Here is a 14,384-nt window from a genome sequence, read left to right as displayed (position 1 = left end):
ACCTGTTCTCAGTCAAGCAGAGCTTTCAGCCCTACCTTGGAACGTTTCCTAGTTCTCCTTTCCTCATTGACCCGTCTATAGTCCGAACGGTCGCCTCAGGATAAGTTCCATGTGGGGCGATCCAAGTCCCGGTGGCTTCAGGCAATGTTTAACCGGACTTCCTGGCCCCTAAGGGACCAGCGGAACTATTAGACCTGCAATGGGTGTTGACCTATGGAGCCTCTTGATGGTAGTGGATATTCTCGTCCTTTCCCCACATTCTTGATGCTTTTTTCGGACTCGTCAAAGAAAAGGGGGGGGGGGGCATGTTCCGGTCCAGGCCTATGGTCAAGACCTGAAGGATACCTCTCCATCATTCAGGCAGGCTTAGGGGCCTTAGTCTGGCCCCTCTACAGATCCTACAGCTCCTGCCGAGTCGCCCCGTGCGCGTCGAGTTCATGATTCTGGCGTATTCTAACCAGCAAGGGACGCATTTTCACACCTTCACATCTTGCAGTAGAGATACCGGGATGATTGAGATTCTCTCAATACCACCATCGGCTCTCTCATTCCAGGCAGAGGAATTTTCTCTTAGACTATCCGAGCAGAGCCTCGTAGAGAGAGTGTACCTGGGGGTCTTTGACCTTGGGTAACCAGCAAGTACAGGTTTGGGGGACCTGATCGCGACAGCTTGGAACCTCAAGCTTCTGCTATTCTTCCCCCCAGTCTCAGACCCCGAGACTCTGGCAAGATGCATTCCGGTGATGGTGGGACAACTTCGACGCCTGCGTCTTCCTTCCCTTTTGTCTGTGGACAATGGGTCTCAACAAGACCAGGTTGTCTGTCAACTTTTCAATGGGAGAGCTCCACTGAGACTATGCACAGAACGGTTTCTGGACCCTCTGCTTCCCCTGACGGAACTCCCGGGAGAGCTTCTCCCACGGCGCAGACTACTCAAGCAACCACACTGCGACATCTCTTCCGAACCGGGGCGTCGCTTCGGCTTCATGCCTGGAGACACTACGCCTCCTCCTCAAGAAGAGACAACCCGCTACAGTCGCGGTACGGAGGTCGCGTCATCTGCGATAGTCATCCATAGGGGTCTCCCAGGCAAAGTGAAGAGTCTAAGGTGGTTGGTGCCGTGGGAGATATACCTCTTCCCTTGAGGCCTCTTCTCCAGCATTAATGGTCTTATTGCCTTTCGGCGGGAGGAAACTCCTTTCTGCTCTCGGCAATGAAGCCTGTCGCTCAGCCTTTCCCTGACCTTCAGGCTTAAAGGAATAACTTTTTCCTGCCCGCTGGATCTATCCTCGCTCATGCGAAGCTACGATCGTCCCTGCCCTAGTCGGAGGAAGACCTCCAACTTGGAGCATGGCTCGGACTTTTAGTCCTTTAAGAGATCTTCTTAAGACCCTTTACGACAGGCCTCGGATTGTATTCCGCCTTGGGTCTCCTGCTCACTCTGGCCACGGCCAGTGTGTAAGCAATCTTCTTGGTCTCTTACGACTCCCCCCTTTCTAAGGAAGAGGGGAAGGCAACATTCAGGCTCGCTCCTGAGTTGTTGGTTAGACTCAGAATCTAGGGGTCCCGGCCCTTCGGTCCGATTCATTCAAGATTTCGAGTCTCCATTCTGTATCTGATGTCCCAAGACCTTCTCTTTCTTGCCAGTAAAGGAATCGAGAGGTTAGCGCTGGGAACAGCTGCAGTTTGTCCTCAGTTGCAGCCGATTTGGGAGCACAAGGAGGACATGGGGGAGAGTCACCAGTATACCTCTTCAGCCCGGACTCAAGGACATTCATCTCAACCTGTCTCCAGACCCTCCCCCGTCACGTCGCCCTACAGCACGATGTTGGATACATCGCAACGTCCCTCGCCTTCGAGTAATACTACTCTGTGACGCAGGTGCTACTAGCTGGAGTCTGGAAGCGTCTAATGACCTTCGCAGCCCGCTTCCTGCAGGGCGTGACCCACAGGAGTCTCGATACGTTTTCTATCGCTCTGTGGTGGCTACACAACAGCTGGTCTAACCTCAGGCTCCTTTTTGGACAGGTAGCAGAAGGTTGAGGGCATTGTTATCAGGTTTTAGTCTGCATGAACGAAAGAAGTATGTCTGGCCCTTACTTCTTTCTTCATCATCCCCTCTACGGGGAAGCAGCATCCTGGTCTCTGCATAGCTGACCTCGAACCTCTGCAGGTAAACCATGCTTCCTTGTGTTCCGAGTATTGAGTCAATACTGTCGCGTCCCCCATACCCTGACGAGGTGGTATTGGGAACGTCCCAACACAGAGTTCCTTCTGGAACTCCAGGTCAACTGCCTAGGACGGGTCACACTTCTTCTTTCACGCACAAGCTTACGTAGGCCACATGGTTCCTTGCGAAGCAAGGAACTTGTGAGGTGCAGGGACTCCTTTTATCGAGTGCTATTCACTCGGATTCTGAGTCCCCGGGTAAAGCCAAAGCCAGTATGGCTGGGGACTTTCCACCCTACCTAAGGGGTAAGTCACCCTGTGTAAATAGCGTGGTTTGTATTTCGGTTACGGAACAAATGACAAATTCGAAGATAATTTGTATTTTTCCTAACCATACAAACCTTAGCTATTTACACACATTTGCCCGCCAGCCCTGTCCCCCAAGACAAGTCTTACCTCCAAGTGAAAGTGAGTATTCACCTGTGTGTGAGGGGGAGGAGGGGTAGCTAGCTACCACTCCCCTACCCCCCCACTAACTAGCGCGGGGGTAATACACCCTCGTTAAATTCTAATGGCTCGCCATTTCAGCTGCGCTAAAAGGTAATCCCTGTGTAAATAGCTAAGGTTTGTATGGTTAGGAAAAATACAAATTATCTTCGAATTTGTCATGTTTATTGTATGACTGTAATTCTCAATTTGTTCACACACTAATACAAACCTTCATTGTTTAGTAGCTGGATACAACTGTCCAAATTTATAACGAGGTGGTGGTATCACTGTACAGGGGATCAGGTCACCTGTACCCAAGTCACTTCGTATCATAGTCATCACCTACCCAAATACTTGACCACTGGGCTAACGTTTGTAGTGAAACGTACCGCTTGACAGAACAAAGGAACAATAATATACAGTAATGTGTAATTGAGAGTGAAGCGAGCCACGGCGGAATGAAAAATTAATGTTAATTCATTAACCAACATAGTCACAGATACAGTTACGGTAATGTGCATACTTTTGTGATTTTTCTTCCCATTATTTTGTGCTTTCATGTGAAGTTTTGACTCAAGACGACTCAAGACTCATAATGCTGGGGAGCATCAGTTATGCTCGTAACCTCACACCCATAATTTCGTACCGCCATATGGGAAGTGTCCTGTTTCTTGATATTCAATGTTTATTCGCAAACATCCTGAGCAATGTGTCGAGACCTCTGTCATGCAGCAAGAGGACCTAAGAGATGTCGTTGATCCACAGTCCTAATTACAAAGACTTTCACATTTGAACCACTATCATTTACATCCTGGTGTAAAAGTAGTTGTAACTGAAAAAAGCCTCATTTGGATTGATATTATTTTAAAGTTTATGCTAGACTAATTCGACATACAGTATCCTGAACAACAGATACTGGTAGTACTATATTGGTAACAGATACGCTTGAGTACTACTGTGTGACTTGGTAAAATTGTTTGATGTCTACTAATAGTTTCATGACTAAGGCTTTTGCACAACAGAAATAGTGTGAGAGCTATGAAATATCACAATTCATTGAAAAATATAATTTGTAGAAATTCTATTGCAAGGTATAACAAGTAATTTTTAATAATTGCTGTAACTATACAGTACTTATAATCTTTTAAATGCTGGGGGATGTATTTAAACAGAAATATTTCTGCAGTAACTTTGACATTCTTTAATTGGTAATTTTCTCTTGCAGGCTAAACTACAATGGCTCTATGGCAGCATGTGTTAGCTGTTGATGCAAAGTTTAATAATCACAGAGCTCCTGCGACTCCTGGCTTCAGTAAGTAAAATGATAATATTTGGGGAATTTCTCTCTCTCTCTCTCTCTCTCTCTCTCTCTCTCTCTCTCTCTCTCTCTCTCTCTCTCTCTCTCTCTCTCTCTCTCTCTCTGCGCCATATTTACAATTTAACTATGGATTTATAAATGAACCCATATTCCAGGAAACTTCTGCAACATTATCTGTATCATAAACATAAATAGACTTCTTTGTTGTGCTTTGAATCCCCTACACACTGCCCCTTGTACATCCACCTTGCACATACTCTCTTGCTTTCTGGATTTTGAGGTCCTTCCATTCTAATTACTCGTTTTAAACTTGAATGTCCAGCTCTTTGTAAGTGTTCCTCTACTCCTCCCTCCTAGGATTTCAGAATTACTTTTGTTTTGACAAAACTACCATCCTCCCATCTACCGTCCTCTGTTCATTTCATATGACTAGATCATCTTAAAGCATTCAAATCCATGTGCCCCATTTGGTGGCTTTTTTACCTTTATCATTTTTGCCATGTTTTGCATTTGTTCTGTAACCGAAATACAAACCACGCTATTTACATTGGGTTTACCTTTTTGCGCAGCTGAAATGACGAGCCAATAGTTTTAACGAGGGTTAATTACCCCCGCGCTAGTTAGCGGGGGGTAAGGGAAGGGTAGCTTGCTACCCCTCCCCCCCCACACACCGGTGACTTGCTTCACTTCACTTTTGGCTCGGCGGTGAACAGACGTGTCTGCTCATCGTCCTCGTTGACAGCCTTTAATCTTTTTTCTGCTTTTTCTTTTCTACAGCTTGTGTGTTGGTTTAAAGTGACTTTCGTTATTATTATATTACAATGCGTACATGTCCTGGTGTTGCCGGCTGCCCTTGTGGGACCTTTATGTTGGCCTTAGATATGGACCCTCACACCCTTTGCCCTCAGTGTCGGGGCCGACTGTGTGACCAGGAAAACATGTGTTGTGAGTGTAGGGAGTGGTCTGCCTCCCAGTGGGAGAGGTTTGGCTGCCGGCGTAAGAAGAAGTCCAAAAGAGACCGTTCTCCTTCGGGGGTTGCCTTGAAAGAGCTCCCCCTCGACCGGCTCCTAAGGAGAGTCGGCCGAGTGGTAGCGCAGGCCCTAGTTCTGTTTCCCGACCTTGGGTGGGGGGAGAGGGCGTCGCCTCCCATAGCGGGGCGGTTCCCCCTCCTCCTCCGGGGGAGGCCATTGATAACTCCTTGTCTAATGATGATCTCTTACAGATTTGGGCTTCCCTGGGGCTTAAGGGCTTGCCCTCCAGGGTCGCCTTGATTGACCTTGTCTCGTTGGGGGCCGCCGTTAAGCAGTCGCCGGCGGTAGCAGAGGTAAACCCTCTGTCTATCCTCGACGTCGTGGTGGCAGAGGCCTCCGACGTGGCTGGGCAATCCTCTGCAGGTGCAGTTGAGGATGATGGTGCTGATGGCTCTCCTCCCCCTTCCGTACATCCTTCGAAGGGAGAAGTGAGTCCTACGGGCTCTTCTGCTGTTCAGCTTCCTTCTAAGGGAAGTGCTTTGACTGAGACTCCCCTTCGGGGGACTGATGGTCCTGATGATCTTCCCCGTGGTCGCCTCCGCCGTAAGGCTCACTGTCCGCTGCGTCGCAAGGGCCTCCCTTCCTCTTATAAGGGGGTTAAGAGGCGCCTTTTTGGATCTTCTTCCTCCGAAGGGGACTCTCCTCGTCGTACTTAGCCTACAGCTCCTGCTTCTTTGGACCTCTCTGCAGACCGTTCTCCAACTCCTGCTAGATTTTCACCTTCTGGGGAACTCGTCACCCGACGGGCAACGGTCCCTTCGGGGAAAAGGGATTCTTCCCTTCCACGTGCAGTGCTAGCGCACAGGCGCTCTCCTGCTCGTCAGCGCTCTCCTGCTCGTCAGCGCTCTCCTGATCGTCAGCGCTCTCCTGGTCGTCGGCGCTCTCCTGATCGTCAGCGCTCTCCTGCTCGTCGGCGCTCTCCTGCTCGTCAATGCTCTCCTGCTCGTCGGCGCTCACCTGTTCATCGGCGCTCACCTGTTCATCGGCGCTCACCTGTTCATCGGCGCTCACCTGTTCGCCGGCGCTCTCCTGATGTTCGCCCTCCTCGTCAGCGTTCTCCTACTCGTCAGCGCTCTTCTGAGCGTCAGCGCTCTTCTGAGCATCAGCGCTCTTCTGAGCGTCAGCGCTCTTCTGAGCGTCAGCGCTATTTTGAGGATCATCGCCCTGTGGTCTCTGACCATCCCACAGTTCCTGTTGAACTCCCTGCACGCCATCAGTCTCCTGAGCACTCTCATCCTGTGTCTACGCAACAACGTTCGCGTACTCCAGCGCGTGTGTCAAAAGCACATGTTCGCTCACGTGCCTACGATCTTCCTGTTCCTGTTCGTGAACGCACCGCGCCACCTGTTCCTTCGCAGGATCTCATGCGTCACCCTCCTGCTCGCCAGCGATCACCTACGCGCCAGCGATCACCTGCTCGCCATCGCGCACAGGCGATTTTAGTATCGCCTATTCATCAGCGTTCTCCTACGCGTCAACGATCACCTACGCGCCAGCTGGCGAAGGGGGTTCCCCTTAAGAAGCTCTCTGCCCGACAGGTGTTGTTCTCGGTGGCAGAGATCCTTAGCCACGAGAAGGTCGCTAAGTGTGTCATGCAGGCCACTTCGTGGCTGGACTTTTGGCTAGGATCTCTGGGCATCCTATTGCGCTTGGAGGACTTGTCTAAGGAGACCAATAGGAAGGCCCTGGAGACCTTCTTGCTCTCGGGCACCCGCTCCATCAAGTTTTTGGCGCACCAGGTTACCACCCTGTGGGCCATCCGAAAGTCCCCGCCGTGGATGTGTGTAGGCTCCGACATGCTTCCCTTCTGGGGGAGAACCTGTTTGAGCCTCAAGACATGGAGAGAACGGCTGAGAGGTGGAGGAAATCCAGCACAGACTCCCTCCTCCATAGGGCCCTTACAGCTCAGCCCTATAAGCCTCCAGCTCCGCCGTAACAGCAGCAGCAGCCTCGTAAGGCTCCAAAGCAGGCACCTGCAGTCAAGAAGGTGGTGTCTAAGCCCCAGCCCTTTCCAGCCAAGGTCAAGAGGGGCGGTAAGTCCTCCAGGGGAGGCAAGACTCCTAGGGGTGGCTGCCGCGGCCACAAACCCTAGTGGTGGCAGTCCCCCCTGCATGTCCACTTGTGGGGGGATGCCTTCAGCGTTGCGTCCGCAGGTGGCGGCAACACGGGGCCGATGCTTGGACGGTCTCAGTGATCGGCCAAGGCTATCGCGTCCCGTTCACAACATCACACCCCTGACAGCGAATCCAGTGTCGTTGAGCTCCTATGCCACAGGATCGGCAAAGGGGCTGGCCCTTCAGGCCGAAGTCGAGACCATGCTCGAGAAGGGTGCTCTCCAGGAGGTCGTCGACGGCTCCCCAGGCTTCTTCAGTCAACTCTTTCTTGTAAAGAAGGCTACTGGAGGCTGGAGACCTGTCATCGATCTCTCAGCTCTGAACGGGTTTGTGAAGCAAATCTGGTTCAGCATGGAGACAGCAGACACGGTCAGACTTGCGGTGAGACCACAAGACTTCATGTGCACACTGGATCTAAAGGACGCATACTTCCAGATCCCAATCCATCCGTCTTCCAGGAAGTACCTGAGATTTTGCCTAGACGACAAGATCTACCAGTTCAAGGTGTTGTGTTTCGGTCTCTCCACAGGTCCTCAGGTGTTCACCAGAGTGTTCACCCTGATTTCATCTTGGGCGCACAGGAACGGCATTCGTCTCTTTCGTTATCTGGACGATTGGCTGATCCTAGCAGACTCGGAGTCGACCCTTCTTCGGCACCGAGACAGGCTTCTGGATCTTTGCCAGGATCTGGGGATCGTGGTAAACCTTGAGAAGTCCTCTCTGCAGCCGTCCCAACGACTGGTTTATCTAAGCATGCTAATAGACACCAATCTCCACAAAGCCTTTCCATCAGACGACCGGATAGCAAGGCTGAGGAGGGTGGCGGAACCCTTCCTCAGGCGAGAAGAACTCCCCACCCAATCGTGGTTGCATCTCTTAGGTCACCTATCCTCCCTGGCTCGTCTGGTTCCAAACAGCCGCCTCAGGATGAGATCCCTTTAATGGCGGCTCAAGTCCCGGTGGAATCAAGGATCCGATTCCCCGGACATTCTGATCCCAATGGGATCTCTGGAACAGGCGGACTTGCGATGGTGGCTGGTTGATGAGAACCTGCGGAACGGTGTGAGCCTTCTCGTCCTCCCCCCCGGAATTGATTCTGTTTTCGGACGCGTCAAAAGAAGGGTGGGGGCCGCACGTTCAGAACCAGAGGGCCTCAGGCCTTTGGTCAGAATCAGAAAAGTGCCTACACATCAACCTGCTAGAATTGAAGGCCGTCTTTCTGGCTCTTCAGCAGTTCCAACGGTCCCTGGCGGGTCACTCTGTGGTGGTTATGAGCGACAACACCACGGTAGTGGCTTATATCAACAAGCAGGGAGGCACTTTTTCGCAGCAGCTATCCCATCTTGCAGTAGAGACTCTGAGGTGGACCGAGATCCACTCGATAACACTATCAGCTCGCTTCATGCCTGGCAAGAGGAATGTGCTCGCCGACAGTCTGAGCAGGGCCTCGCAGATAGTGAGTACCGAGTGGTCTTTGGATCCTCAGATAGCCAACAAAGTCCTGACTTTGTGGGGTTCCCCGACTGTGGACTTGTTCACGACAGCTTTGAACTTCAAGCATGACCCTGTACTGCTCCCCAGTCCCGGACCCCAAGGCACTCTGGCAAGATGCTTTCCAGCAACGGTGGGACAACATCGACGTGTACGCCTTCCCACCATTCTGTCTGATGAGAAGGGTGCTCAACAGGACCAGACTATCGGTCAACTGTTCGATGACTCTGGTAGCTCCGCTATGGCATCACGAGGAATGGTTTCCGGACCTTCTGCAGCTCCTGACGGAGCTCCCGAGTGAGATTCCTCCACGACACGAGCTTCTCAGACAACCCCACTCCGGCGTCCCTCACAGGGCCGTAGCCTCGCTTCGGCTTCACGCCTGGAGACTATCCAGCCTCTCCTCGCGGAGAGAGGCTTTTCACAACAGGTTGCGGAGAGAATGTCTCGGCACCTGCGAAGGTCCTCTGAGGGAGTCTACCAAGCAAAGTGGAGAGTCTTTTGTGGTTGGTGTCGTGGAAGGGTTATCTCTCCACTCGATGCCACTATTCCAGCAATAGCGGACTTCCTCGTTTATCTGCGGGAAGAAATGCGCCTCTCTGTCTCGGCAGTGAAAGGCTATCGCTCAGCCTTAAGCTTGACCTTCAGACTGAAGGGCGTGGATATTTCTTCATCGCTAGAACTCTCTTTACTCATACGTAGCTATGAGCTTACCTGCCCCCAGTCGGAAGTGAGACCTCCTCCTTGGAACGTGGTTCGAGTCCTCAGGTCTCTTAAGAGACCTCCCTTCGAACCATTACACCAGGCCTCCAATCGCCACCTGTCTTGGAAGACGGCTTTCCTACTCGCTTTGGATTCGGCCAAGCGGGTTAGTGAACTTCATGGTCTCTCGTACGACATCGCCCATTCAAGGGGATGGGGGGAGGTAACGTTCAGGTTCGTCCCTGAGTTTGTTGCCAAGACTCAGAATCCTGGAGTGCCAGATCCTCACTTCGACTCTTTCAGGATCGCGAGTCTCTGTTCTGTAACAAGCGACCCAGACCAGCTGCTACTATGTCCATTGAGGTGTCTGAGGCACTACTTGAAGAGAACGGCTGCAGTCCGTCCTCAAGTGCGAGCTTTGTTTGTGAGCACAGGCAGGACTAAGAGGAGGGTCACCAGGAACACCATCTCAGCCTGGATTCGAAGGGTTATCCACCATGCCTTGAATCCTGACCCTCCTCCGTCACGTCGCCCTCGGGCCCACGATGTCAGGGGTATTGCTACATCCCTGGCCTTCAAGAGAAACTTCTCTGTGATGCAGGTACTTCAAGCTGGGGTCTGGAAGCGTCAGACGACCTTCACAGCCTACTACCTGCAAGACGTGATCCACAGGAGCCTCGATACGTTTTCTATCGGCCCTGTGGTGGCTGCACAATAGCTGGTCTAACCTCAGGCTCCTTTTTGGACAAGTAGCAGTAGGTTGAGGGCGTTGTTACCCGGTCTTAGTCTGCGTGAATGAAAGAGTATGTCTGACCCTTACTTCTTTCTTCATTCTCCCCTCTCTTGGGGAAGCAGCATCCTGGTCCTCGCATAGCTGACCTTGACTTCTGCAGGTGACCCATGCTTCTTTGTGCTCCTAGTATTAAGCTTAATCCTGTTGCGTCTCCCATACCCTGACGAGGTGGTATCGGGAACGTCCTATCCTAGAATTCCTATCTGAAGGTCTCAAGGTCAACTTCATAGGACGAGTCACACTCTCCTCCACACACTGCTTATGTAGGCCACTCGTTCCTATCGATGCTAGGAACTTGTGAGGTACAGGGGCTCCCTTTCTCTAGTGCTGCTCACTGAGGGATCGAGCCCCCGGGCAAGCCGAAGTCAGTAAGGCTGGGGACTTTCCACCCTTCCTAAGGGGTAAGTCACCCAATGTGAATAGCGTGGTTTGTATTTCGGTTACGGAACAAATGACAAATTCAAAGATAATTTGTATTTTTCCTAACCATACAAACCTTAGCTATTTACACATATGTGCCCGCCATCCCTGACCCCCAAGTCAAGTCTTACCTTTAAGTGAAGTGAAGCAAGTCACTGGTGTGTGGGGGGGGGAGGGGTAGCAAGCTACCCTTCCCTTACCCCCCGCTAACTAGCGCAGGGGGTAATTAACCCTCATTAAAACTATTGGCTCGTCATTTCAGCTGCGATAAAAGGTAAACCCAATGTAAATAGCTAAGGTTTGTATGGTTAGGATAAATACAAATTATCTTCGAATTTGACATTTCATTCCACTTTACACCTAAAATACTACATAAACAGTTAAATAGTTCATGTCAACTACTCTAACAATATTTCTTTCCCTTTTTTTTTTTTTTTACTTTATCTGCATTATTCATTTTGAAGACATCCGTATTTGGGGCAGTTTGTTAGTTCATTGGTTATGTGACGTAAGGTTACTTTACTACTAGATAATAGAGCTGGGGATGGTATAGCTTCTGAATTAGAATAACTTGAGAAATTCCTCAAGTTTAAAGATTTACAGTGATAAATATTTATTGGTAAAGTAGGTAGAGAAAATGAAAATGTTTTAGTTCTACTAGCACTTATATTTTTGTTTATTTCAGGGACTCTCTACATTCGGCGGCGAAGCCAGTTGCTTCGAGACAGTTCACGAGAAGAGGTATTTTTGTACAGTGTTCACAGTTTTTTAATTTTGTTATATATGAAGTCAGCAATAATGTGAAGACGGCATTTAGTAAACGGGTCTTTTATTTTAAGCATTGCATTTGTAATTCATGATTTTAGATACTTTACAGCAGTAGGAAGGATGTAAAAGATGAACTGGAAAGTCTTTGATTGCTGATGGGGTAAAAAGTCAGCCAGCTACATGTTCATATATATTATCTGTGTTGATGAATTTCCATTAATGTCCTTTAGACACCGTTATGTTTTCTTAGTACAGTATTTTGTTTGCATTAAAAACTTATAAAAATCAATAAATTGGTCAAGAAATTTTTTTATAATACTACTCGATTCTCCTAAATTGGAAACTATAAATAAGCAGATATCTTGTAGGCTTATCAAATTCATGATGTGAACTGTAAAATAATAGATTTTCAGATTGAGTTAAAAGTACAAATTACAGGGATTATAAACAAATGCATTTATTATTCCAGGATAGCGCTCAAGTTCGTAGTTACCTGCGTATGCGACTCGCTCTACTGCAGCAGCGTTATTGTGTCACTTTTGATCAGTTGAGCTTGAAGAGTAGATCTGCAAGCCTGCGCTCAGCATCTCGTTTGACAGGAGAGGTTTGTGTATGTTTGAATTTTGTTACAGCTTAAATGTAATGACATTTCTGGGTCGACCTGTGGCGCCCGGTGAAAAGAGTCCTTCTTATGTATCTTTTCTGATAAAACCTTCCAATTATACCAGAGAAAGATAAAAGCATGGAATGCTGAGGTTACTACCCTCGCACGAGCACCTTTTGGGTGTCGTGTATAAAGCAAAGGCACGTGAAAACCACTATTCACAGGTTGTCTTCCATTTAGTTAATTCCTTCGTCAAAGGGATGGGCCGATACAAAGGCCCTAGCTAAGCACCAGCGCCACACCACCACACCACGACGCGAGCGCCATCTGAACATCATCCTTCTTTTGGAATCTTAAGTGTTGAATTTGTTTGTGGTGCTCTCGGTCTCTTTTGTCAATCGTGGATTTATTTTGTCATGTCCGAAGCTCCATCTTCACACATTCCAATGTTAAGTACCATAGTTTGTTTTGACAGTTTTTTATTGTACCGGGCTTTTGTTTTATATCCAGTATAGTCTGTTTTATTATTCCCGTCTGGCCTTTCATGGCGGCCATTGTTTGCTCACTTGTTTGGGAATTCATCTTTGTCTGCCCGTTTAGTACTCTGTCACTTAGGTTCTTGGTTAAGTCCCTGGCCTTATGCCTTTAGAACCGTTATTTTTTTTTTTTTTTTTTTTGTGTATTTATGCTCATGGTACTTTTTTGCTAGCAAGTCCAGCCTACGAACGAGATAGCGATCTAGCTTTGTATTTGTTTAGTACCCGCCCCACCGAGGCGTTCGTCACTCGACTGTGCTATTTATTTTAAGTTTTAGCAGATGCTATTCTTCGATCGTAGTGTTATATGGATGTACATTTTTATTTTATACGTTTATAATAGTGTTGTGTGATTTTTAGTCCTGTTTTTGTGTCCAAGAGAGCGAGAGTTTGGGGGCCCCGTTTTCTGTTCGCAGTCACGAGTTACCCCTTTCTCTCGTTTTCTTTCTTAGCTCCGGTGGTTGAGCGGATTTCCCGTTTTCCGTTTTGTGCGTTCAACGGGTTCTCCCTCCCTCACCTCTCCCCCTCTGGGTGGATGATAACTTACGAGTTATTTATTTTTCGTGACTTTTCAATTGTTAGCGTTATTTTGGTCCGTGTTTCCTCCTCTCCCCGTTACGGCTCGGGAGTAGTTTATGAACGTTTTCCACTCCGCCTTGAGTTCTACTCCGGCTTGAGGGATTCTCAATGACTTTCGTTCTATTGTTATATTGATATATTGTTTACTGCATGGGACGGGCTTCATATTGTTTAGATACGACCCTCCGGTGGCCCTTACTGCGGTCTCAGGCCACGGCCATATCCACAATAGCCATTGTTATTACAATTGTGTTTTTATTCACAATAATTATTCAGGACCTTTCTTCTCCCTCCGGCCTCACCGGAGATCGTAAATACGCTTTGCTATGATCTAAGCCTTATCCTTTAGCTGCGGCTTGGCTTTTATATCTTCACAATTGAATTATTAGCCACAATTGAATTATTCAGGGTATCTCATTATCCTCCGGCGTCACCGGAGAAGAAAAGAACTGGTTCCTGTCAGCACCTCACCTAGCGGGAGGCCAGGATGTGAGAGCGGGCTCACTATCCAGGACGAGTCCCCTGGAGTCAGAATTTCATTCCGGTGGATACTCAGGCTCGTTCCAGGCATCCAGGTAGATCTATTCACAACTCAGATTAATCACAAACTTCCTTGTTATGTGACCCCAACCCTGGACCCTCGGGCTTATGCCATGGACGCATTACCCCGGGATTGGAACCATTAGAAGAAGATTTCCCTATCTCCCCCAGTGAATCTTCTAAAAACTTTTACACCGACTACGCTCCTTCTGGGGCGCAGTGGCTTTAGTACCACCTCACTGCCCAAGAACAGTTGGTTTCCTCTCCTCCTCGAGTGGAAACTCCGTCCCATCCGGATCCCGTTCCTCAAACTGACCCGAGTATTCCAAACTCACTGTGTCAGATTACTCAAGGATGGCCAAAACCCTAACTTGGTAGGCTACAGGAAGTTGGCAGCTCGTAGAGACGCGAACATTGAACCGGAAAACGATTTCTTCATCGAATCAGACAAAAGGGACTCGACAATTCGCCAATAGGATTCGGCCGTTAACTCCCAAAATAGGTGGTCCCCTTGGAAGGTTATTCCTCTTCTCCAAGATACTTCTCTATGTCCGGTCACCACTCTCAGGGCCTTTTTAGCCACGACTGCTACCCGATCGTCTGGCCCCTTGTTTATCAGAGAACAAGGAGGTACCATTTCCTTATGTGGTATTAGGCAATAGATCCTATACTTCATTAAACAAGCCAATCCGGGATCATTTCCCCATGCTCATGATACCCGGTCCGTAGCTACCTCCATCAATTATTTCCAGAAGATGGACTTTGATGACCTTATAAAGTTCACGGGTTGGGAGTCTCCTATGGTCTTCAAACGCCACTATCTAATGAAC

The 14,384-nt window shown here is 49.0% G+C and overlaps 1 protein-coding gene across 1 annotated transcript in view; it reads left to right on the top strand.

Moving 5' to 3' along the window:
- LOC137623331 (WD repeat-containing protein 13-like) overlaps positions 1-14,384 on the top strand; it is a 108,871-nt gene that overhangs the window by 19,918 nt on the left and 74,569 nt on the right. The window contains exons 3-5 of the mRNA XM_068354134.1: positions 3,884-3,970; positions 11,213-11,268; positions 11,765-11,899. Of these exons, the coding sequence (XP_068210235.1) occupies positions 3,895-3,970; positions 11,213-11,268; positions 11,765-11,899 (267 nt within the window). The 5' untranslated portion in view covers positions 3,884-3,894. The remainder of the gene's footprint in view (positions 1-3,883; positions 3,971-11,212; positions 11,269-11,764; positions 11,900-14,384) is intronic.

This window comes from Palaemon carinicauda, chromosome 30 (genome assembly GCF_036898095.1).
Source record: "Palaemon carinicauda isolate YSFRI2023 chromosome 30, ASM3689809v2, whole genome shotgun sequence".
Lineage (NCBI taxonomy): Eukaryota > Metazoa > Arthropoda > Malacostraca > Decapoda > Palaemonidae > Palaemon > Palaemon carinicauda.
The sequence above is the reverse complement of the archived record's forward strand: the minus strand, read 5'-3'. Positions and strand labels throughout refer to the sequence as shown.